The sequence below is a fragment of the Pogona vitticeps genome, chromosome 1 (assembly GCF_051106095.1).
Source record: "Pogona vitticeps strain Pit_001003342236 chromosome 1, PviZW2.1, whole genome shotgun sequence".
Classification (NCBI taxonomy): Eukaryota; Metazoa; Chordata; class Lepidosauria; order Squamata; family Agamidae; genus Pogona; species Pogona vitticeps.
In genome coordinates, this window is record NC_135783.1 from 296,618,633 (window position 1) to 296,645,380 (window position 26,748).

The following is a 26,748-nucleotide window of genomic DNA, read 5'->3' on the forward strand; positions in this document are numbered from 1 at the left end:
AGGCTTCCACTCTTTCACTGTTTTCTTCTGAGTGAAGTATTTTATTTATTTGTCTCGTGTATAGGTTGCCTTTCTCCTGATAGATTGTTTAAACCTCTCCCAGTGATGCATGGAACTGGGAGGTAGTTACTTATTGCTTCATATAGTTAATACAGGTGGAAAGGTGTGGCATCAGTTGTATAGGGTTAAAAACAAACACTTCCGCATGGTGTCACTTAAATGGCAGCTTGTTCTAAATACCAAGAAATCAATTCTTGACTCTCTTGAACTTTCTAGCATGACTCAGCCATAGGATCCAGAGCAGCACTAAACAGATAAGTGCACTCATCTTGATTACAGAAAGACAAAACCATATCCCTGACTCACATCAGAAGCTGGAGTTAGTAGGGACAAGGGGGAGACTTCTTCTCCTTCCCTTATGACGCTCCTTTATTTTTACCCTTGTTAATTATTTTAATTTACTCTTGGGAAGTGAAAAAAGGAAATAATTATTTTAGGTCAGACTAGTCTGTTCCTAACCTTGACTTGACATCCCTTTATCTTGGAGTTCCAGTGAGAGGAACTAGTGCCAGGGCATGACTTTTCTGCAACATGGAAACTTTTTTGTTAGGACACGCTTATCAATGGGATCAGTATCTACTGATTCACTTATCCATGGTATGAAAATATTAAAAGTATTAAAAGAAAAAAATCCTGAAAAAAACTATTTTCACATGTATTATCAGAATTGACCACTAGAGGGAGATGGAGACTGTACTACAAATGAAGAATGCATAACATGGTCTCCGGTGCTCTCTAGTGGCCAGTTTTGGTAATACATATGAAAATAGATTTTTCTAGATTTTTTCCTTTTACAGTGGGGTCTTGACTTGAGAACTTAATTCGTATTGGAAGGCAGTTCTCAAGTCAAAAAGTTCTCAGGTCAAATCTGCATTTCCCATAGGAATGCATTGAAAACCATTTGATCCGTATCGGCTCTTTTCCGTCCATAGAAACTAATGGAAAGCTGCTATTCCGCCTTCAACCACTAGAGGGGGATATTTTGTTTCTTTTTTTCTTAGGTCAAGAAAGGTTCAGGGAAGGCAGGGAAAATACAGTACAGGCAGTACAGGACCAGGCAGTCCGAAGACTGTCTCCCAATCCACTCTCTAAACGCTGGGAGGAGTGAAGAAGCAGACAGGCACCCTTTTCACTGGCCAACAGTTAACTGAAAGTTCACATTTTGCACTTTCCCTGCCTCCCACGTGGTTTTTTTTCAGTTCTTAACTCAAATCTAAGTACTTAAGTCAAGACTATATTTTCCTATGAGAGCGGTTCTTAAGTCAAAATGTTCTTAACTCGAGCCATTCTTAAGTCAAGACCCCACTGTATCATACAATAGATAGATAGATTAGATAGATTGATCACTATTATCCATGGTTTTCAGTATCCACAATGGGCTTAGAACCAAGTCCCAGCAGATATGAGGGTCCTACAAACTAGTGCAAAAGCCAAGGTCATGTGCTGCTCTCAGAGATCATACCTGTAACCTTTGCTCAGTGCTCAAGCCTTCCAGTTTTGTGCAACAATCTGACCACTCAGCTGTTTAACAAGAAGAGAGTGGAGTTGTGATGGAGAGGAAGCAAACCGTTTTTCTTTTCCTGTTTTAACTTTAGCAGTCTTTCAACTATGTGACATTAACAAAAGGTGAATTCAAGAATTCTTATTGCTTATACTCCTGGCTGTGTTGAAAGGGAGCCGTGGATACAAAGTAGAAAGGAATATCCTTGGTGATTTTAATACAGATGTAGAATGCATGCGACTTTACCTTGTGTCCACCATATCCCCATAGTGATGGTCAGGTAAATGATGTCTGATAAGTCTAGCCAACAAAAAGATCCCTTTTTGCTTCTGCTGCTATGTGCTGTCAAGTTGCTTCTGATTTATGGTGGCCCTATGAATGAGCAATGTCCTAAATGTCCTGTACTCAACTCTTGTAGACTCAAGCCTATCACTTCCTTAAGAGAGTCATTCCATCTCATACAGTGGTGCCTCGCATTGTGACGTTAATTCGTTCCAGTGAAATTGCTGCTAAACGAAAATGTCGCAATGTGAAAATAAAAGGCCCATAGAAACGCATTAAAACACGATTAATGCGTTCCTATGGGCTTATAACTCACCGTTGAGTGAAGATCCTCCATAGTGCTGCCATTTCTGGTGCCTCTTAAGCAAGGAATCCATCCCAGAAAACAGCGGGCAGTCATTTAGAAACCGCCAATCAGCTGTTAAAAAAGCATTGCTTTGTGATGATCGATTCCCCAAGCAGGTAACTGATCATGGCAAAGCAAAATTCCACCGCCAGCTAGCTAGCCAGCCAGCCAGCCAGCCCTGGACGACAGCCTTGGCGCGGCTGTCCCGGTGCGCAGATGTGCAGGCCGGAGGGGCGGCGCGTGTCCGGGCCACCGCATGGGCAGCCGCGGGGCAAACACCCATGGCCCGGGCATGACGAGGAGGAGAAGTAACCCCCCCCCCACACTTTCTTTCTAGCCACCCCTCTGGCCGGGGGGGGGGAGAAACCAATTCTTCCAGTGGGGAGTCACACCCGGCAGCTCCCCAACGTGCAGCAGCACCCACTGCAGGAAAAGGCGGCAGCGGCAGGGGAACACCTGAACTGGGCCAGGGGTGGGTGGGAAGAAAGCCCTGGCTTCTCACTCTCGTCAGGGCCTCCGAGTGGAGGCGCGGCTCTGGCGGGATGTTTCGGCGGCTTTTGGGCTCACAAGCACATGGAGGGCGGGAGGGTCTCCCACTGGGCTCTGGTGCCCTGCCGGCCAGACGCTCCAGCCTTCGCCGCCCCCCGCCCCCCCACAGCGCCTCCAATGTGTCCAAAGACCGCGCCTCCCGGGGCACCCCCGCCACCCCTCACCCCCCCATCGCAACCCAAGCCAGGCTTCCTTTCCTCCTCCCGAGGTGCCAATCTGGAGTGCCCCTGCTCCCCCCTCCCGCCATCCCCTATTTATGCACGAGCTATGCAGCACCCAGGACTGCGCACGGCGGGGGGGGGTAGTGTGCGGCACCGATCAGCTGTTAAAAAGCATTGCTTTGCGGTGATCGGTTCCCCAAGCAGGGAACCGATCATCGCAAAGCGAAATTCCCCCATAGGGGACATCGCAAAGCGATCGCAAAATCTTCATTGCAAAGCGATTTCATCACTATGCGAAGCGATCGCTATGCGAGGCACCACTGTATTTGGCTTTCCTATTTTCCTGCTGCTTTCCACCTTTCTAAGCATTATTGTATTTTCCAGAGAATCCTGCCTTCTCATGACATATCCAAAGTAGAACAGCTGCAGTTTTAATCCTTTTGCTAGAGAATGAAAAAGTTTTTTCCTTAAATTTCCTTTGTTTTAGCACAGATTCTTTGTCTTTAGACTTTTGGGTATTTCGTGAAAAAAGTCACTTGTCTCAGTTTCTCAATTAGTCACTGAAATATCTGCAGTCAGGGCTGCTCATTTTTAGTAGTAATTACAGACACCCAGTCTGAGTGAGTATAGAGCAGCAATGGCAAACCTATGGCATGTGTGCCAAAGCTGGCACACAGAGCCCTTTCTGCTGGCATGCGAGCCATAGGTTGCCAGATCGCTACTCCCCCCCCCCTGCGGAGCCAAACCTGAGAAGGTGTATGTATGGGGGGGGAGTAAGGAGACCCTGCCTTCTCGTGAATCCTGCGAGCACGAGCACCGGTGGATGGAAACAAAGGAACGCGAGAAAATAACTTGCCTTCCGCCTCCCTCTAATGACGTAGGACATCCCCTCCCTCCTTTAGAGGGACAAAGTCCCAGGTGGGACTGGAGAGGAAAAGGGGGCGGTGCTGGAGGTAGGCAGGAGGTGGAGGTGAACAACACCCCTGCAAGGGCATCATCGAGTGCATGTGTACAAGCCCCTGGTGCTGGCAGTGGATCCAGAGTAGGGTCTTGAGGCACCTCCGTGCCAGGATTTCCCCTTCCGCCACCACTTCCAGGTCTGCCGCCGCCACTTCCAGGCGGCACACTGCCAGCTGTTTTGCCCCCCCCCCCCCCCCCAGTTTGGGCACGTGAGCCCAAACAGGTTTGCCACCACTGGTATAGAGCATATATCTAAGAGCTCTTCAGTCTATTTTTTTTCTTGTATGTCACATATAATATCTCTAGTTTGCCTTGGTAAGAAGCTTTTGCCGTGTTTGTAAAGAAGGAGTCCTTGCATTATTCATGCCTTTTTTTCCAGAAATGGGTCAAACTGTTCTTTCAGATGGTTACTGGATAGTTCAGTGAATTGGGCACCTGTCTAAAAAGCCACAGATTTGGAGCTTTGTTCCCCGCTGTGCCTTTTGAGAGACAAAGCCAGCCTGGGTAGCCTTGGGTTAACTGCACATTCTCAAGATGCTTCCAGAAGAAGGGAATGGTAAACCCCTTTTGAATACTGTAACCTAAAAAGTACCGGAAAGGGTTCCTATAAGTCAGGATTGAGTTGACAGTACATAGTTACTGTTGTTATCATTTCAGTTAGGTTGTGATAAACAGATGACTGACTTTGTACACAGAACAGTGTATTCAGAATGCTGACCTGCTTTTATGAAAGCAGGCATTGCCACATTCCAGTGTCTCTTGTGGGATTAATTCTGGTTTATGCAGAGTGGAAACTGCAGGGGATAGCTTTGAAAAGAACTGTACCTGACTTCCACAGTTTCCTGTTAGAGGCATTTTCCTTGCTCTCTGCCCACTTTCTTTCCCCTTGCCTTAGATGAGACTTGTGTTGCTCAGTGCCATTTTTCAGGATGCACTTTTGAGCTTCATTGCTTTTTTTCTAAGGGTTATTTGTGTAATTATGCTGCAGTGCATACTATCCAGTAGTTCAAAAGCACAGACTAAATTGCTTCTTCTTTTTAATTGCTCGGGCTGCAAGCCTACAAGTATACTGCTGTTTCTTTATAAAAGCTGATTCATATTGCCCTGTAGCATAGGTAGATCTCAAACCTGATGAAGTGGGCTGCAATCCATGAAAACCTGTGCCAAATAAAACTTGTTATTGTTACAGCTGCCATAACACTCTGTTGTTTTTGCTGCAGTTGGTAATACAGTTACCTATCTATCCCACCTCAGGCTGTAAGAGAGGAAAAAAATATATGGGTTGAATAATTCTGTTTGTGGAAAGCAAATCTCTAATAGAAGGGGAAGAGATTTGTCTGATTCTCTTGGTTATGGGAACTGAGTGCTACGGAAGATTGGGAGATCAGTATGGGAGGTAGCACTGGGAGTTGCAGGGAAAGGCAAGAGAAATGTAGAGGAAAACAAACATAAGCAACAATTAATTTTCTTCTTTTTCCCTTAATGGGAATTTTCACCAGAACTTGCTCTATTCTCCATCTCCATTCTGAATCCTTCAGTATTTCAAACACAGCAAAAATTTTAAGCTTTGTGGGTCTTGTCATTTAAATCAATGTTCCTCCACCAGCTGCCTTCCAGGGGTATTAAGCTGCAGCTTCCACCAGCATGGCATGTTGGCTGAGGAAAATGGGAGCTGTAATTCGACATACAGTACTGGGAGGTGTGAGGCCCCCGTACAGGAGGCCTATGTAGGAGTGCCGTTGCTCCTGTCGCAGACCCAAATTACCCAGACCTCACCCCCTCCTTCTCCACCCCGTCGCGAGGATAAGCAGGTTGATACTGAGGGATTAGGAGTAATACCTGAAGAACTGGGGACCCAAGAGATTGGGGTAGATACCCGAGACTTGACCCAGGTGTTGAAAGAGTTAACCCTGACACCAAAGGGGGAGAAGGTTTCGGTGGGAAAAGGGAGGAGATAGAGGCAGCCGCCGGGGATATAAGGGAAAAGCGGGAAGAGATCCTAGGTGGCTGGGAATGGATCTGGGTGGAAGATCCGTGGACTGGGCAGGTGGGAGCAGGTGAGGGTGCCTCATGAGGAGGTGGAGAGAAGAAGGAGACAAGGCCTGAAACCCCGACCCTCTTATTGGGGGGAAACGGAGGCTAAAGATTGGAGGCGTAAGTTGAGAGAGGAGAGAGAGGCTGTGTTGAGGGAGATAGAAAAGAAAAAGGCATGGCATATGGAGGAATTGTGGAAGATGGGGGTTTACCCGGACCCTGGTTGGAAGGCCCTGGAGAAGATTCGTCACTATGGGGCTGGAGCGGCGATGAAGAAACCCTTCCCTTGATCCTACCGGGTGACGGTATCCCCGAAACCGGAGGGCCAGTGAAGGATGTAACTGGTCCTTGGACTGTGGAAGAGACTAACCCCTTTTGGGGAAGTTTGTGGACACCCTTGCACCCTAGACCCGAGGCTCAAGAGAAGTTAAATGAAGTTAAGCAAACTGTTCCTGTTAGTGTTAATGTTCCAATAAATACAGAACCTGTTGGATTGTTTAACCCGTCTCAGCCTTTATTGAGTGTGACTGACCCCACAGCAAATGAACCCTCACAGGAGGGAATTGGCTTACCAAAGACTAGCTTAAATGGTACTTGGTATCTTACCCTTACTACATTTTATAAATATGGACTTTCATTTTCTATACTGTGTGTTGATTTATCCAGTGACTGCTGCTTTTCTTTGGGATTGTAACAAGATTGAATAGTCTATTTCCAGAATCCACCACACACACACCCCACGCGCACAGATGAAGAGGAAAATGTTTTAGCGATCCTTATAAAAGAGAGAATGTGATCTGGAAATACATTTTATTTTGAGCAAGTGGGTTTGCATTAGTGCTTTCTCAAGTTCATTTCTTTTATGGATTCACTCTTGCATAGGAATAGTCATTAGAGAAGTCTTTTCAGAGAGAGAGAGAGAATATACCAGATGGCATACCTACATATATACTATTGAAACACCTTGGAGATCTGTAATTTGATTGGTATAGATAGTCCCTCCCTCAATATATATGTAGCACAACTATTTCATACCATTGCCTTCACACTTGTTGTGGTTAGTTCATTCTGGAATGACCTTCTGGTGATGAGACTCTAGTTAGCTAGGCTACTCCTCAGATGATAAACACATACTTGCTTGGTAGAACCTGCCAGAACTGGTGCTCTGTTGACATAATTTTTGAGAGCTCAAGGTTACTTCCACACCACAGTAAGGTAGCAGAGTAGGACTACATGGATGATTAAGAGAGAAAGTGAGTGCTTATGATACATCTTCTTCCACCTTGAGGTGATGGAATGGTTTGGTAGTATGTCGTGTAGAAGTATCTACAGAGAACATGAGCTATAAAGTGGCCTCATAGCAACTCTGTTTTGTTTTGGACTGTTTGTCTTTGTGAATCTGGGCTTTCAGAATTAAAAAATGAACTAACTCTTTAGCAAACTTAGTTTCAGAGGTCAAGCATTTGCCTGGTCAAATATCTGCCAGCTGCTGGAGGACATCTCTTAATATGTATAAAGAGAAAACAATCTCAAATCCTGGAAACCCATAATATTTTGAACTGTTTTCTTTTTGACCTCCATCTCAAAACCACAGTTGTTAAAATACACAAGTAAACGCAGATGCTGTTGACTTGGTGACGATTGTGACATGTGTGTGCACTTTTACAAATCTTTATTTGTTTAAAATATGTTTATCCCACCTTTTCCTTAAAAGTAGTTAGCTTGTATCATTAAAAGACAGTATCTAAAAGCTAAAAACAATAGGTATACAGTATAAATATTAAAAATCATCAGCGAATACCACACTAAAATGGGAAACAGAATCAACACCAAAAACAAATTCAAAGCTGAAAGCCACAACACTCCATTTCAAAATCCCTCCTGGAAAGCCATTTACTAGAGGAGTTTGACATGCTGGGAATAGCCAATGTGAGAATGTATTGTGGGGCCTCTCAGACATGTGACGTGATCTGATAGGAGGTTTTATTTTTTTGGGGGGGGGAGCCTAGCAACACAGTAGCACAAGTTTCAGTGCAAGAGATTGCTAGATCTTTGTGGGTTCCAGGAATCAGCAGCATGGAGAAGTCCTCCTACAATGCTGAGAATTGTAGGCTAGTAGGGGTTTGAACTTCAGATTATTGCATCCAGACTCACAACACTGCAGCTAGTACAGTGTGTGTTGGCTTGTCTGTGCTTCAAGTGGAAAATTAAACTGCCCATTGTTTGCAGTCAACATTTCAGGAGTAAACTAATTCCAGAAAATACTTTGAGCACACCACAGTGTTTACACATTCATATTTTCTTTTTCAAATACTCTTTTCACCAGATGTACAGCAAACAAACGTGTTGCCATATAAACTGTGAATTAACCCATCCTACTACACATGTATGAGACCAAAGTTCTAAATGTGCTACAGAAAAAAGGCAATAGGTTGATTTTTAAAAATATTTAAATTTCAAAAACAGAGCATTCTCTATAGACACTTATCACTTAAAAGCCTGCCTGAAAATGAAGGTCTTTGGCCCTCTCCCTCTTATCCTTCTGTCATCAGGCAGTCTGGCTTCTTGGGGAGTGTATTCCAAACCCTGGGAGCAGCCACTGAGAATGCCCTCCCCTTGTCCTCACCAAATGATCTTGGGAAGGTGGTGGGTATTGAGAGAATCGCTTCCCCAGAAGATCTTAAAAGCCTAATGGGTATACATGGGGTGATACAATCCTTCAAGTAGTCTGGAATCAAGCTGTATAGGGCTTTATAGGTAATAACCAGCACTTTGAAACAGACCCAGAAACAGGATGGCAGCCAGTGAAGCTGTTGTAATAAGAGAGATACATGTTCCCTATAACCAGAACCTGTCTGCAGTCTGGCTGCAGCATTATGAACCAGTTGAAGTCTCCAAACTATTATTGAAGGCAGCCCCATGTAGAGTGTGTTTCAGAATCCATTCAAGATGTAACTAAGGCATGTGTCACTGTGGCCAGATCAGCTGCCTCTAGGAACAGATGCAGTTGGCACACCAGCTTTAACTGTGAAAATGCATTCTTGGTCACCCTTGAGACTTTGCATCCAAACGTAGGGTTGAGTCCAGGAGTTCACCCAAGCTGCCGACTTGACGTTTTAGCAGATCATGACCTCATCCAGTACAGGCTGAATCTCTGTCCCCTGATTTGCCTTGAGACTGACAAGGAGCACCTCTGTTTTTGTCTGGGTTGAGTTTGAGTTTATTCCCCCTCATCCAGCCCAATACTGACAACAGGCGTTGGTCTAGGCACAGAGCAGCTTCCTTGGAATTAGATGGAAAGGAGAGAAAGAGTTGGGTGTAATCAGTATGCTGTTGACAATGAACCCCAACAGCTGTCAAGAAACTATTTGGATCTATCAGTTGCCTTGGGTGCACTATTTTATTTGGCTCCCTACCTCTGCAGAGGCTCAGAGTTCCAATACTCCTAAACTCTACCTAGTTATGTCCATGATAATTGAACTACTGAGAGTTCCTCCACACCTAGATCATCACCATCCTGCCCATTACAGAAAACCAGGTCAAGAGTGTGCCCTGTTTAATGAATAGGGCAAGATGCCACTTGGGACAGCTCATGGTAGACATAAACTCCTGGGCTGCTCCTGGTCTCCGCATGGATATTGGTTCCCCAGCACAACATGCCAAGACAAATGCAGCACCACACCTGAGATCAGATTGTCCAACTCAGACAGGGAGACTGTTGTGCAGTGGAGTGGACAGTACACCAACAAAATCCCTGTTCTGTCCCGGGCACCCATTCTCAGGTACATGCACTCAAACCTAGCAGTCTGCGGGACAGGGCACCTGGTAAGAGTGATTGAGTCTTGGCAGCAACTCCATCTCTTCCCTCACCCCAAGTCTGGCATACTGCTGCTCAGAGAACCCAGGTGGACAAATCTGAGAAGAACTAACTCCCCCAGCTTCATCCAATCAGGTCTCTGTAAAGCGAGCCAGGTCAGCATGTTCATCCAGGATCAAATCATCTTTGAAACACGAGAATATTCATTCACTGAGTTCATAGCATGATCAGCAATGTATTCTGCCAGCTAATGTGTTTTTTCACCTGTTTAAATGTTAAACAGTTTCTACTTGACTGAAGGTTCAGTTTGAGGCTCTTTGTGTGGTCTTTGTGAAGATTTCTTGAAATCTCTATAAACTGAAGATAGTTTTTTTTGTTTTGTTTTAGAAAACAATAAGATTGAACCAGTGTTACAGAGCTAAATTCAGAGGGTGTGGCAGGTGCTTCCTGACTGTTCTGTGTGGTATCAGAGATCAGGCTGCAACTTGAAGCATATTTTGAAAATATTTGTAACATTGTGCTTGTGAACATTAACCTTTTCTTATTATTTTGTTCCCCTCTTATGAATGAGGTGACACCTTCATGCAATGGCATACTCAAGTGTTGTTGTTTTTTTTTGAGATGATAGTTTTCAGTAGTTTATTCTAGTTTAGTTTCATAAGTGTTCTGAAGCATTTTCCAGTTTAGAGGCTGAAGTACAAACTAAGTTCCTATTTCTGATGTTCATGTACTGTTAATAAATATTCTTTGGAAACACATAAGGACTGTGTAGGGTGAAGCTGGATGCTACCACCATACTGTAGACGGTTAGCACAAGTATATTCTCCATCTGAAAAGACCCTGTTTGCTATTCCCCCTTACTTTTTACTGATCTTGACTTGTTTGGACCACAGCTGCAGAGCCTGTCAGATATAGCTCAGAGGGGATACAGTTGGGGGTGGAAGTATAGAAGGCTTACAAAAGGCTCTGATTAGACCATCTGTATAAGGGCACAGTCAGAACTTCTGTCACCCAGGCTCTGCCACTTGTCTTCTGGTGCTATGCTTGTAATGACATTAGCATCACAAAAAGGGAATTACCATAGCTCCAGGTTTTAAGAGGTAGATGGATTTGCTTCTTAATTGAAAGGCAGTTTTGTGGCTTATCAACATGCATAGCAGATTTAAAAGTGAAGGTTACAGATGTGTTTCAGTGGTTTATTTTCTTGTATTTGAGTTACAACAGATGTACCATTTGAGACCATTAACTGGATGTATCTATGTTAAGTTTAGAATGCATACGGAGTTTTGCAGTAGTTCATATAATTGCTAAAATGATCTGCTTCAGATGACTGTGAGAGAGGTTGAAAGAATTAGCTGAAATAACATGTTTGATTAACATACTGTAGAAGTATTGTTTTTCTTTGGGTTTACTTTACATTAAACTTACCAAGCTACTGAAATACCAACTGCCTTTTTGCAGTGTAGCCTTTTCCTTTTGTTGCAGTACAGTGGACCCTTGACTTACAGACGGCTTGACTTACAGACTTTTTGAGTTACAGACTTCTCTGGCCGCAAAATTTAGATTTGACTTGCAGACTGAGATTTGACTTACAGACCAGAAAAAAACCAAAATGGAACAAAAATGGCCTGTTACGGGATTAATCGGTTTTCAATGCACTGTAGCTCAATGGAGACTTGACCTACAGACTTTTTGACCTGCAGCCACCGTTCCAATACGGATTAATTCTGTAAGTCAAGGATCCACTGTAGTTAGTACTGACAGGTATACTGTTAAACAGGAAAGGGCTTTTCCTAGGAAGTAGTAGGTAGAAGTGGGGGATCCTGCTGCATAATTATTCTGTTTTACCTTTGCTTAGTTACATACTTTTTTATTTAACAAAGGACAGCTTTTCTGATCCAGCTGGAATTTCTCTTGCATCATAAAAGAGTATAGATATTAAAATTTATTAACAAACATGCCATGTTATGCAAAGATTTGTACAGGTGGTTAGCCTTTCAATTTATGATATGTCATATAGCCAGTAAATTCAATAATAAAGCCACACAGGTCATAAACTTACAGAGTAAGCCAAAGGTTGTAAGGTGAAGCAACATTAATTCTGTATAACCTCAGCTCCAACACTTTAAGGGCTGGAGGGCAAGAGACAGCTTCTGAGAAGGATGTAATTTGTATGACTGTTGCTAAATGTGCATGCTGTAGACTTGGGCATATGTGAACCAGGGAGCATGTCTGGAACTAATTTATTTCAAAAAAGCAATTTTTCAGATGAATACATTTCTTCTTTGTCTGATATTCTATAATTCCCCTGGGTGTGCAAGTATGAGTCAAAATCAGAACTGTGTTTTACGAAACTAAGAGATTTAAACACAAATGTAATCTGAAAGGACTTGTATTTAATAATTATTTCTAGAAATGTTTATGGATAATGAGAAGAAATTGGAATTGTTCTCAAATGATCTTTTTAACCAAATTTCAATGTGAGAGTGTTACAAGGTGGGGGGAATGCTAATACTGTATTGGAAGTCCTTGTTCTCGTTTGGAACGGAATATGATACTCTCTGGAATTCAGATTTGTAGTACAGCAAGGTGAGTTGTGAATTATATTAGTATTCACTAATGGGGCAATGAAAGAAAGAAAGAAAGAAAGAAAGAAAGAAAGAAAGAAAGAAAGAATTCCCCATGTGCCTCTTTGAGGGGGGCTGGACTTGATATCTAGGGTCCCTTCCAGCTCTGCAGTTCATAGGTTATTGTTGTTGTTGTTAAAGAAAGAAAATTTGCATAGTTAGAACACTCAATATTTCTAGTCAATGTTATTGAGACAGAGGATTTTCTTTGGGACATGTACTGTGGGAATATCCATTTCTTTTGTGGTGACAGTCTCCATCAACCATTACTATATTAACATGATGTCAAAAGGTTTATGTGGCGTTATGAGAATCTGGGATTTCTTTTAATCAGAGAATCATCTTATCTAGCTGCAAAGAACAGCAGGAAATTGTATATGATTGTGTTGTATATTGTAGTGGAAATCATTTAAACAATGATGTTCTGAGATGTCCAGCAGTTAGGAAGAGTATGATTTCATGCAAAAGATCTAAGAGTAAATCAATGCACTGCATTGTAAAGAGCCATTTCAGAATTCTGTCATGACTTCAGCTGTTCCAGGGTGTGACAGTTAAGCACTCTACTACTGTAAATGTCAGCTGCATAGACTTCATATAAATCTTTCCATTGCTGCACTGTGTAGAAGTTGATCTTATTTCTTTATTAAAGTTGTTTCTCGTATTATCTTGGAAAGTGAAATGTAGAGTCTCTTTGGGCGGAAGCATCGTTCTGGAGTCTTCCGTTAGAGGGGAAAATTTTTAGAGTAAAGCATTCTGATTTTTAAACTGTCTATATTGGAAGTGACTTTAAAATTATGTGAGATGAGAAGGTACCCTATTCTTCATACTATTGGATGTACCTGTACTAACTGTGGAGCATTCTGAAAAATTATAAGCATCAGAAGCACTGTACCCATCCTCCTTCTACTTCGTCATGTGCAATCGGCTTGGCACTAATGGGGTAAAACGTACAGCCAGCTCCATCTGGCTCACTTTATTTGAATGAAAGCAAGCAACAGTAGGAAGGATCTTCTCTTTGTCTGAGAGATCTCTGAGAGTTTCCCCGAGAGCTTCCGTCTTTTCTTACTTCCTCTGCTTTGGTGGATAAAACATTTCTAAACAGGTGTGGTAACTATGGCAGCAAACTCATAGTATTTGTCTAATTCGATGAAGTAAATATTATTGTTGAGACCTGCAAATGCTCATTGAGGTTTAGAAAGTTAGAAAATGTGGAGTGCAGCAGCTCCTATTTATTATGTGCAGATGTGCTTCAAAAAGTTATTGCTGTGATCTCTCAGGTCTCTCCATCAGAGGCTTGGGTGTGACCTCTGAGTCATCACTTCAGCCTGCTTTTCCTGCTGTTTTCATGGAGAAGTTTCTGTTTCCCAAATTGAGGGTGGGGTGGGAGGGGAGGAGGGAAAATGCTCCCTGGGGTGTTTGAGGACATTGCAGGAAAAGTGTACGGAAATGGAGTAAAAAATATGGAGGAATGTGAAGATATTCCAAGGAGACAGAAGAAACAATGTGGAGAGAGGTGAAGATTAGTAGCAGTGGTATCTCTCGCCACCTGCTGCTCTCATACCCATAAAGGCACTACCTGCTGATCACTGTCACTACATACAATTTTAGAAAACAGCTGGCTTTGCCATAAAAAAGCAGAGGAGGAAGTGTGTGGCTTTCTCTGTCAGAGAATTGTGCATGTGTGTGAGAAATCAGCACATGGCCAGGGACACCACCTGCTGTTGCCTTCTGCCCATCAATGCCACTTTCCTTCACCATCCAGCACTGTCATTAGCTCTATTCCTTTCCTCACTGAAATTTTCAGTATTTAAATATTTCAAACCTGAATCATCAGTTTAGTTCAGACAGTTGTAATGGCCATGCCAGTATGCAAAGAATAACTGTTAAAGTAACACAAATAGTTGTTAAAATTAAAGTAACAGAAACATAAGTAAGACCAGGTTTGCTCTGCAGTTAATAATCTGGCTTGAGCACTGTGTTAAACTATAGTATATATATGAATTTTGGACTTCTGCATTCCCTTTTTCCATCACACTACAGAAGTGCAAGGAAGTTCATAGAATCATCAGCAACCAGGGTCAACCAACTGGTAGTTAATTTTAATTGTGATTCCTCTGAACTAGTCAATTTCAGACTGTGCTTAACAAAACTGCACTGTTCAGAACTAAAGTTATTTCTCAGCTGGAATTTATTTGCTTTATGTTCCTTGTAAAATTACTTGAATTAGGAGAATGTTCATAACAATCGCTCAGTTGTCTGCTTGTAATCTGTAGGAGTTGACTGAGGCTACAGGGGAAAAATAGCATATTAGGGTAGAGGCAGAATAACCTCTTCCTTCTAAAATGACTGAAACAAACTTAGTCCTAGATATTATTCTTGGGAGGAGGGGGACTTCAGCACTGTCTTTATTATGTATCTTTTTCTAGAGATACACTCAGTTTGTTTTAAGGACATGCTTCATTCTGTATTATTTGACTTGCTTCCTCTACTAGCAGTAGAAATTTCAGGGATGACACATGATCTTCATTGTTCTCTCAACTTGTTATGATTATACCAATGATAGCATGCTCAGCTTTACTTAATTTTATATAAAATTCATCAGTGATTTAGAGGTGGAAGACGAATGTTTTCATCGTCACCATCATCCTAGAACTGCAAAGCTAGAAGGAACCCTATGGATCATTGAGTCCAGCCCATCAAGAAAGCACAGTGGGAATCAGACTCCCAACCTCTGGCTCCACAGGCCACTGAGCTATCCAGCAATCCCCTTATACAAATGCCCATACAGTGGGGTCTTGACTTAAGAATGGGTCGAGTTAAGAACATTTTGACTTAAGAACCGCTCTCATAGGAAAATATTGACTTGACTTAAGTACTTAGATTTGAGTTACAAACTGAAAAAAAAACCACGTGGGAGGCAGGGAAAGTGCAAAATGTGAACTTTCAGTTAACTGTTGGCCAGTGAAAAGGGTGCCTGTCTGCTTCCTCACTCCTCCCAGCGTTTAGAGAGTGGATTGGGAGACAGTCTTCAGACTGCCTGGTACTGTACTGCCTGGACTGTATTTTCCCAGCCTTCCCTGAACCTTTCTTGACCTAAGAAAAAAAGAAACAAAATATCCCCCTCTAGTGGTCGAAGGCGGAATAGCAGCTTCCCATTAGTTTCTATGGACGGAAAAGAGCAGATACGGATCAAATGGTTTTCAATGCATTCCTATGGGAAATGCAGATTTGACCTGAGAACTTTTTGACTTGAGAACCGCCTTCCAATACGGATTAAGTTCTCAAGTCAAGACCCCACTGTAGTAATATAAGACTATCTAGAGATGTTTGCTGCAATTAAGGAAAAAGAATTGACTTTACATTGTGCCTAGTAATGCAACCAGGATCTTGTTCCGTTTAGTCGTTTAGTCATGTCCGACTCTTCGTGACCCCATGGACCAGAGCACGCCAGGCCCTCCTGTCTTCCACTGCCTCCTGGAGTTGTGTCAAATTCATGTTGGTTGCTTCGCAGACACTGTCCAGCCATCTCATCCTCGGTCGTCCCCTTCTCCTCTTGCCATCACACTTTCCTAACATCAAGGTTTTTTCCACGGAGTCTTTTCTTCTCATGAGATGGCCAAAGTACTGGAGCCTCAGCTTCAGGATCTGTCCTTCCAGTGAGGGTTGATTTCCTTTAGAATTGATAGGTTTGTTCTCCTTGCAGTCCAGGGGACTCTCAAGAGCCTCCTCCAGCATCACAATTCAAAGGCATCAGTTCTTCGGCGGTCTGCTTTCTTTATGGTCCAGCTCTCACTTCCATACATCACAACAGGAAAAACCATAGCTTTGACTATTCGGACTTTTGTTGGCAAGGTGATGTCTCTGCTTTTTAAAATGCTGTCAAGATTTGTCATCACTTTCCTCCCAGGAAGCAGGCGTCTTTTAATTTCGTGGGTGCTGCCTCCATCTGCAGTGATCATGGAGAATAAAATCTGTCACTGCCTCCATGTCTTCCCCTTCTATTTCCCAGGAGGTGATGGGACTAGTGGCCATGATCTTAGTTTTTTTGATGTTGAGTTTCAGACTCTTTTTTGCACTCTCCTCTTTCACCCTCATTACAAGGTTCTTTAATTCCTCCTCACTTTCTGCCATCAGAGTGGTATCATCTGCATATTGGAGGTTGTTGATATTTCTTCCGGCAATCTTAATTACGGCTTGGTATTCCTACAGTCCAGCCTTCCGCATGATGTATTCTGCATATAAGTTAAATAAGCTGGGGGACAATATACAGCCTTGTCGTACTCCTTTCCCAATTTTGAACCAATCAGTTGTTCCATATCCAGTTCTAACCGTTGCTTCCTGTCCCACATATAGGTTTCTCAGGAGATAGATAAGGTGATCAGGCACTCCCATTTCTTTAAGGACTTGCCATAGTTTGTCGTGGTCCACACAGTCAAAGGCTTTTGCATAGTCAATGAAGCAGAAGTAGATATTTTTCTGGAACTCTCTTGCTTTCTCCATAATCCAGCGCAAGTTAGCGATTTGGTCTCTAGTTCCTCTGCCTCTTCGGAATCCAGCTTGTCCTTCTGGGAGTTCTCGGTCCACATACTGCTGAAGCCTACCTTGAGGATTTTGAGCATAACCTTGCTAGCGTGTGAAATGAGTGCAATTGTACGGTAGTTGGAGCATTCTTTGGCACTGCCTTTCTTTGGGATTGGGATGTAGACTGATCTTTTCCAGTCCTCTGGCCACTGTTGAGTTTTCCAAACTTGCTGGCATATTGAATGTAGCACCTTAACAGCGTCATCTTTCAAGATTTTAAATAGTTCAACTGGAATGCCATCACCCCCACTGGCCTTGTTGTTCTCCATGATTTCTATGGCCCACTTGACTTCACTCTCCAGGATGTCTGGCTCAAGGTCAGCAACTCCATTGTCTGGGTTGTACGGGATATCCAAGTCTTTCTGATATAATTCCTCTGTGTATTCTTGCCACCTCTTCATGATGTCTTCTGCTTGTGTGAGGTCCCTCCCATTTTGTCCTTTATCATGTCTATCTTTGCGCAAAATGTTCCTCTAATATCTCCAATTTTCCTGAACAGATCTCTGGTTTTTCCTTTTCTGTTATTTTCCTCTATTTCTTTGCATTGTTCATTTAAGAAGCCTCTCTTGTCACTCCTTGCTATTCTTTGGAAGTCTGCATTCAATTTTCTGTAACTTTCCCTATCTCCCTTGCATTTTGCTTCCCTTCTCCTCTCTGCTTTTTCTAAGGCCTCATTGGACAGCCACTTTGCTTTCTTGCATTTCCTTTTCTTTGGGACGGTTTTTGTTGCTGCCTCCTGGACAATGTTACGAGCCTCTATCCAGAGTTCTTCAGGCACTCTGTCCACCAAATCTAGTTCCTTAAATCTGTTCTTTACTTCCACTGTGTATTCATAAGGGATTTGGTTTAGATTATACCTGAGTAGCCCAGTGGCTTTTCCTACTCTCTTCAGCCTAAGCTTGAATTTTGCTATGAGAAGCTGATGATCAGAGCCACAGTCAGCTCCAGGTCTTGTTTTTGCTGACTGTATAGAGCTTCTCCATCTTTGGCTGCAGAGAATATAATCAATCTGATTTCGATATTGCCCATCTGGTGATGTCCATGTGTAGAGTCGCCTCTTGTGTTGTTGGAAAAGAGTGTTTGTGATGACCAGCTTATTCTCTTGACAAAACTCTATTAGCCTTTCTCCTGCTTCGTTCTGAACTCCAGGGCCAAACTTCCCTGTTGTTCCTTTTATCTCTTGGCTCCCTACTTTAGCATTCCAGTACCCTAGAATGAGAAGAACATCTTTCTTTGGTGTCAGTTCTAGAAGGTGTTGTAGATCTTCATAAAATTGTTCAATTTCAGTCTCCTCAGCACTGATGGTTGGTTCATAAACTTGGATTATTGTGATGTTGAAAGGTTTGCCTTGGATTCGTATTGACATCATTCTATCATTTTTGAGAATGTATCCTATTACAGCTTTTCCCACTCTTTTGTTGACTATGAAGGCTACTCCATTCCTTCTACGGGATTCTTGTCCACAATAGTAGATATGATAATCATCTGAGCTGAATTCGCCCATTCCTGTCCATTTTAGTTCACTGATGCCCAGGATGTCGATGTTTATTCTTGCCATCTCCTGTTTGACCACCTCCAGCTTCCCAAGGTTCATAGATCTTACATTCCAGGTTCCTATGCAGTATTTTTCTTTGCAGCTTTGGACTTTCCTTTCACTTCCAGGCACGTCCACAGCTGAGCGTCCTTTCGGCTTTGCCACAACCACTTCATTAGCTCTGGAGCTACTTGTACTTGTCTTCCTCTCTTCCTCAGTAGCATGTTGGATGCCTTCCAACCTGAGGGTCCCATCTTCCAGCGTCATATCTTCTAGCCTTTTGTTTCTGATCATGGGGCATTCTTGGCAAAGATACTGGAGTGGCATTGCCAGTTCCTGCTCGAGGTGGATTGCGTTTAGTCAGAACTCTCCACTATGACCTGTCCGTCTTGGGTGTCCCTGCATGGCATAGCCCATAGCTTCTCTGAGTTATTCAAGCCCCTTCGCCACGACAAGGCAGCAATCCATGAAGGGGAGGATCTTGTTAATTAGCAGCAATTTGTCACTTCAGCTTCTGCCATTCACTTAAGCAAGTATAAATTGGCAACTGCATTCTTTCCATTTTAAATTGCTCTTCAGTCATGCATATTCATTTATTCAAAGCCTTGGTTAATTTTCTATTGTAATATGTTTTGTTTCTTCCTCTGCCTGAGGAAGTGGACTTATTCATGAAAGTGCACATCAGAATATAGCAGTTGATCTTTAAGGTGCCATAACATTTTTGTCTGCTTTATTTTCTATTTTTCTTTTGTTTTTGCCTGACATGCTAGCAAGACTGACACAGCTATATCTTCTACAATTATAGCCATAATGAGTTCATTAAATAGTTATAAATACTGTTATGCTATTTTCTGTACACCAACTTTATGTCAAGGCAATATTCAGCCGTTATGTCAAGACAATATTATGCTAACCAGAATTAATTCTGATTGAAGTTAGATTAGGTTTTTTTTAAGCATGATGAGGGATATGTGCGAAATATAGCATGTTCTATCATGCAAACATTACTGAGGAGACAGTCATCCACCACTTGCTACATTTGGCGTGTGATGTTCATCTTCTGTTGCCATTGCTTTCTTTGCACAGTAGATGCTCTTTCCTTTTCTTCAGCCATCAGGGCTACTGGCACTTGGGTAGCATGAGTGTTTTCTGAATCACTATTCCAGTCTAGTAAAGGGAGTGGGTCTGGAGGCAGAGGCAAGGGTGGCTGACGGAAGTGTCATATTTCAGAGAGTGCTGACAATGAATTTCTACTTCACTAGAGATATTTGAGACAATATGGGCTGTATAGAAACCCATGTGCATAATGCTTGCTACTGTATGATCAGCATCATTAGCTTCATTTCTACATGTGTCACCTCTTTGGGAGAGATTAGGGCCTTAATCTAGCCTCTCTCTTCTTCTGCAACAAAAGTAGGAAGGGTAAGAAAAGAAGAGGTATAATTATTATTTTTAAAGTAACCCATATGGGATTTTGTGGATTAAAGGTTTGTATAAGGCAGTGGCAGCTGCAGGAGATGATTTAGTTAAAGATTTATTTATTTATTTAACTTACATGCCACCCACTCTACCCAAAGGCCTCTGGGCGGCTTACAACAATTAAAATACAATTAAAAAGATAAAACGATTAAAATACAATTAAAACATATACTCTAAAAATTGCCGTCAGGACCCACAGGTGATATTATTTCAATTAAAAGTCTTCTGGAACAGGAAGGTTTTGACCTGGTGCTGAAATGTCATCAACGTTGGCGCCAGACGAATCTCGGGATGACGTTCCATAGTATGGGGGTAGCTGCCGAAAAGGCCCTTTGTCTACAAGCCATCCCTCTTACTTCTTTGAGGGACGGCTCTTTCAAAAGGGCCCCCTGGCTAGATCTTAACTGCCGGGTAGGTTCATATGGAAGGAGGCGGTCCTTCAGGTATCTCGGGCCCAAACCATTTAGGGCTTTGTATGTCAAAACAAGCAGTTTGAATTGGGCCCGGGCAGCAACTGGTAGCCAATGTAATTTAAACAGAATCGGCTTGATATGTCCCCTAGCGGTCCCACCACTCACCAGCCATGCAGCTTGATTCTGGACCAGTTGCAATCACCTGACCGTCTTCAAAGGCAGCCCCACATAGAGCGCATTGCAGTAATCTATGAGATCATGCCAGCGAGCGTGTAACTGTCATGAGATTCCGCTTGTCCAGGTAGGGCCATAGCTGATATAATTTCTGCAGCTGAAGGAGTCCACCTGGGCTTCCAGAGTTAGACTGGGGTTCAGGAACACCCCCAGGCTGCAGACCCTGTCCCTTAGGGGGAGTGTAACCCCATTCAGGACAGGGAAATGGCCCTCCAGCCTGTCCGATGAAGCACCCACTAACAGCACTTCCATCTTGTCTGGATTGAGTTTCAATTTATTAACCCTCATCCAGTCCATTATTAGGTCCAGACACGAGTTCAGCACAGAAACCGCGTCACCTGGATTGGTGGAAAACGAGAGATAGAGCTGAGTATCGTCAGCATATTGCTGACTCCTCAGCCCAAACCTCCTGATAACCTCTCCCAGTGGTTCCATGCAGATGTTAAACAGCATGGTGGACAGTATCCAGCCCTGAGGAACTCCATGAAGTAGAGATATTCTGTTGAAAACAACGTTTTTATAAAAGCAATATTTTGCTCTGCATATGAAATTGTCTTTTATAGAGCCAAACAATTTGTTTAGTTAGCCCTGCATTTTCTCCTCCAGGGAGACTTCGGTCCTGCAGGATCTACCATTGTTATTTTTGTTGTTTGTTAGAGCAACTAGGTACAGACGGGGAAAAAATGGTGGCTTAGAAATCAGATAAACTCTTACGATTAAGGAATTAGGAAATCTCTGAGTACATATATAGGCAAATAATGTGTTTTCAGTACCAGAACTTAACTTCCAAGACTTTTCATCCACTAACAGATTCCTAGTTTCTTCTCAGGTATTTTTCATTTCAGCAGCCTAATTTGAGTAGGAACTTTGTCTGTTCAGTACTTTGTGGAGTCTGAAATGTCTACTGGTTCAGTACAAATCGCTCAAAGATCTGCTAGATCTTGATCTAGTCTGCCCACCATCTGTCCACTTGGATTAACAACAGTTCTGTTTGGTTGTAGTTTCTCAGCCTTGGAAGTGGCTACTTCGTAATATGTTACTGTGATATACAGTAGAACCCCATATCCACTGGAGATTGGCTCCATGGGCCCCTGTGGATACTGAAAACCATGAGTAATGGCAAACACTATATAGATGAGAAAAGGGAGAAAAAAGAAAAAAATCACATGCATTACCAGAACTGGCCACTATAGGGTGCCAGTGATCATGCTATGTATTCTTCACTAATAAGTATTCATAGCACGATATATGGCTCCATCAGGTGGCCAGTTATGGTAATGCACATGATAGTAGTTTTTTTCTAGATATTTTTCTTTTGGTATTTTAATATTTTCAGACCGTGGATAACTGAAACTATGGATGCTGATCCTGTGGATATGGGGATCCTACTGTATCAATATGTAAATAAAATATTCAGAAGGCCCACAGATCATAGTGTTGATGGCTAGTTGATCAATAGCAGACTACAAATACGTTGAATTTTTTTGTTTTCATTTGAAAGGATGAATGGGATGCAGCTTTTTCCGTAATCATGGGCATATGTGAAGCAATCAAAATTTGAAGGGAATTGATGTAACATTCTTTAGCTTGTTGACAAATAAGTTTTGTTTCTCATAAAGCTATTGAAGGACTGGTTTGATCAGCAATTAGAACGTGTTACAAAACAATATTTTTAACAGAAAATTTTTGAATGTTGCTAATCTTGGTGGTACTGGCATTCTTCCTCCGTAACTTGTTAATCATGGCAGAGGCTTAATAACCATGTGATATTTCTAGTGTTGATGCATGTTAATTAAGATAATTCACATTTGTGTTTTTTATGACTCACCAGCTGGCGACTGTGTTAGTGGAAGCCTGTAATTAGTCTTTATTCCCCTTTTTGGTTTCTTTTATTTAAAAAGCTTTCAGGAAATCTGAAATGACTGGGCATACTTTACACTGTAAGTGCTTACATCTAATTACATAAATGTAGAACTATGATTATACAGACAAATCCCCTTCTTGACTATGATCCTTTCTAGTTTATCAAAAGTAGAGCCCTCTTCAAAATGCATCCTTGACAGAGAAACAGTAATTTACCAATAATGACTTCATAATATATTTAAAAAGCCAGAAAGGAACAAAAAAGCTGCTTGTTTCTTTACTATGAATTCATTAACATTCAGAATTAAGTGAATTCTTTTAAGTGAAACATTCCTTTAAATGTGCAACAGAGACTAAAACTTATGCTGCTTTTCTCCTGAATGTGCGTTTGTGTGTGTGTATAAAAGTAAATAGCTAGATGAATCTGTGGATTACAAATATAAGTCTTTGAAATTTGATAGATGAATCTGAGGTTGATAGATGAATCTCTATGTTGTATGAGCTTTCACAACTTCAATATTACGATACGTCTGCACAGATGCTTTCTGGAAATTGACCTTCTGGGATGTAGTAATCCATTTGCTAGCATGCTTAGGGGTACTTGATCTTCAACACAGGATGCTGATGAAAGCATCTACTATTTGAGGTTGGCGTGAGGGGACAATAAGGCCACATATTGTTCAGGGTAGGAATTCTCTATTATATAATGTTTTATTTTTTTATTTTTTCTTAAACTACAACATAAACATTAACATAAAATACAGGGTAGGAATTCTCAAACTTGCATTCCTTCAGCTAAAATTCAACATATTGTGGAAAATGAAATGAGGACTTACAAATTTATAACGAAAACAGAAAAAATCTTGTATCAGTATAAACTTTAACAAAGCTACTATGTCCTTTAATGTTATGTCATTTCATTTCATTTATATACCGCCTTTCCCCCGAATTGGGACCCAGTGTGGCTTACAGAACAATTTTGTTTCCTTGCCTGAGCAGCAGGTTAGGACAAACTGCTAGAAGTAGCTGGGTTTATGAACTGCTGCTGTTCTTGCTCCTGTCTTTGTATCAATGGAACTTATTTTGGCTTGAAAGGAAAATGTTCAGCTGTGGCATACTTTGGGCTATTCACAAAATAAGTTGGTCAAGCCATTTGTATATATGGCTCTCTGAGGGGCAGAGTACAAATTGCATATGAATCCATGCAGCAAAGCCTTTGTGTGTATTTCTAAAAGTGGAAATTATCACAGAAGTGAGCTTAACACTTACATTGTCAGCTGTACTTTGCCCTCAAAAAGGCTTATAAACATGTTCTTTATTTGTTCTTTGCACTTTGTGGAGTTCAAGATACGTGTGCATACTCAGCTATGGCAGAGCAGCAGCAAATTCAGATTTCTGCTGAGCCTGGAAACACGTTGGTCGGGCATGACACTTCACGGAATAGTTTTGAGACTGACATTCCTTGAATGAAGGCCTGAATACATGTGACAAATGCCAATCAATATCTAGTAGATCTTAGTTCATAAACAGAACATTTTGAATTGTTGTAGTAAAAATATGAGGCCATGCATTGATGAATTACCTGCCATTGAAATTAGTGCTTCCTTCACTGAATAGCTATCTGGTGACTTAAGGGACTTGTGGTTTGAATGGTACTTCATACATATGTCCAGCAATAAAATCTGTGAGTGAAGGAATAAATGAGTGGTAAAACCACAACTTTACCACATACCATACTTGTCAGTTACCATCAATTTCTCTTGTACCCTGCCTTTTCACTCCTTTGAAAGGGGGAATGTTGTCATACCTGGGGAGCTATAATCACAATTAAATGAAAATGAGTTAAGATTCTGATCACACACAGATTATCTCAAATATTGGCTGCAGACTAGGAGTTAGCAACTGGAGGACCTGAAGGGGTGCTGCCTGACTGCTCAGTTGTGAATTTAGCAGGGGGCAAGGAGAAAATGGTGCCCATGGAAGCAGAATGTAGTAGCAGGGTATTTTAAGGATGGGAATTGGTGCCCATCTCCCCAGCCATGATTTTCTAGCTCAGTGCCAGCTCTGTTATATCAGTTTTGAAAGTAATAAATATAAATATTAAAAAGTATTAAAAAGTTTAATGTCACTTCTAAGTTTAAGATATTTAATATATTTAGTCCACGCTTTCAAGGATTACTACTCATGAAACCTTATGCTAGAAACTGTTAGTGTTAAAGGTGACATATCCTCTTTGTTGTACTGTTTTGTTACATGTCTCAGGAGCACTCATATCTTACCGTAGCAGACAGCACCTGATTTATTTCCTATTTGCTCTCAAAGCATTGCCATCCTCTTTCTTCTTTTGCAGTGTTTGTATTATAGAGTCTGTTATTTCTTTCAGTCTGTCCACAGCCACCTGAGCCAGAAAATGGAGGGTACAGATGCCATCCAGCTCCATGTAAAGACCCACTGACATCTGACAGCGTCATAGAATATTTATGTGCAGAAGGCTACCTGCTCAAGGGTGACTACAAATATTTGACCTGCAAGAATGGAAAATGGAACCCAGACATGGAGGTTACCTGTAGGCTCAGCCAAGGTCAGTTGTGCCTCAGCATGAATATGCTCACTGTTTTTACCCCATCCAGAAGTCCTGCCAACTGCTCTTCAATACTAGGATATAAACTATTACGTAGTTAGATTTCAGCAAATACATTGGGTTAATCTTCTCCAAGGGCATACCTTTTCAGTGTAAACTTTTGTTATATTAAGTCTTAACCTATGGAACCCAGGAAAATGCTGCTTGAGATCTCATGTTTGCATGCATACCTCCACAACAGTTTTCACAGTTACTTCCAAAGAATAAATATTATTTCCACCAATTTAATATTGTAAAAGGGTATTACAGGATACTTCTGCATGATCTTTTTTTATTGACCAAGTTCATGTCTCCTACCTCTGATCTATATAGTTATATGTTACGGTTCTCTAGACATTGCAAAATATCCAGTTGTAAAATATCCAGACAATAAGATACGTGAATTTTAAAGTCTAGGGAAGTTTTAAGACTCTGTAGCAAGGAGTGTGTTCTGCCTTTCTTGAAAAGAACATTTTCAAAAGCTGCTCAGCATTTGTGTCTTGCAAAGCTTTCCACCAGTTGCTTAAGAATTCCTTTCCTATGATAGAAGGCCAAAAACGTCTGCAGGAAATTGTTTGTCATGTAGCTTTAATTGATCATGATGTATTGGAGCATGGAGAGAAAGTATGTGTACTTGAACATAAATCTGTGTGAAGAAAAACAAAACCACCTGAAAGCTGGAAGGAATGGTATATTTAATGTGTGTAGTTTAAGAACATTCAAGGGAAGGAAGGTATGTTTGTTTCGTCCTGAAAGAAGAGTGCATTAATGGTATAGGGAATGCTGGAGTTTCCCTACTTTTCAAGTTCTGGCTTGATACTTGGTGTCTACTCTTAAGAGTTCCAAAACATTTTGCCAATATGTTGCGTGAGATGGTGACTCATTCATACAAACATAGACAAAATGAAAACTCTGCTCCTTGTTTCCCTGGGATAAAATGAACTTCGAAGCTGTTTCTTTGTAATTTTGGCTTGGATTCAACAGACTGAATTGGCTCAACACAGAAAAAGACCAAGGTTGTCTGGGAATTGTGTTGGAGTCAGTGCAGTTGACTGCCAGATGCAGTCTGTCATGTGTATATGAATGCATTGGAGCAGCCATCACCCGGGAAAATTCCACATAGTGCTGACTGGAACAAAGTTGGCCAGGTGAAGTCAGTAGTTCTGTTTGCCTCTGCAACCCAGTTTATTAAGGAGCCTGATTTAATCAGGGAAAGCTGCTTCCTTAGCAAAAACAATTTTAAATATATCTTCTTGCTTTGGCTTTACAGATAAAGATTCTCCTCCAAGTGTGGGCGTGCCCACCTTATCAATAGTAGCTTCCACAGCAAGTTCAGTAGCTCTTGTCCTTCTGCTAGTTGTACTGTTCGTTTTGCTGCAGCCAAAGCTGAAGTCCTTTCATCACAGCAGGTGAGTTCATAGGCGGTTTGAGGATCAACTAGAGGACAGATGTTTTTGCACATAAATATTTATGAGAAGCCTGACATGTCCTCCTTTTATTCCTTTTTACTCTTTGTTCATCTCTCGGACTGTTTTTCCTCCATTCCTGTGGAACTCATCTTTGTTCTGTTAAGCAAATAATCAGTTTTTGTTACTTGGAAAAAGGATGTTGAAATAGGTCTGCACCACTGTGAATAATTATGAAGCCTAGACAGCTTAACTATTCTGTGGTATGGCCTGTTTTCATT

At 41.8% G+C, this 26,748-nt stretch overlaps 1 protein-coding gene across 1 annotated transcript in view; it reads left to right on the forward strand.

Moving 5' to 3' along the window:
• SUSD6 (sushi domain containing 6) overlaps positions 1 to 26,748 on the forward strand; it is a 95,619-nt gene that overhangs the window by 57,808 nt on the left and 11,063 nt on the right. The window contains exons 3-4 of the mRNA XM_020788503.3: positions 24,825 to 25,022; positions 26,332 to 26,470. Of these exons, the coding sequence (XP_020644162.1) occupies positions 24,825 to 25,022; positions 26,332 to 26,470 (337 nt within the window). The remainder of the gene's footprint in view (positions 1 to 24,824; positions 25,023 to 26,331; positions 26,471 to 26,748) is intronic.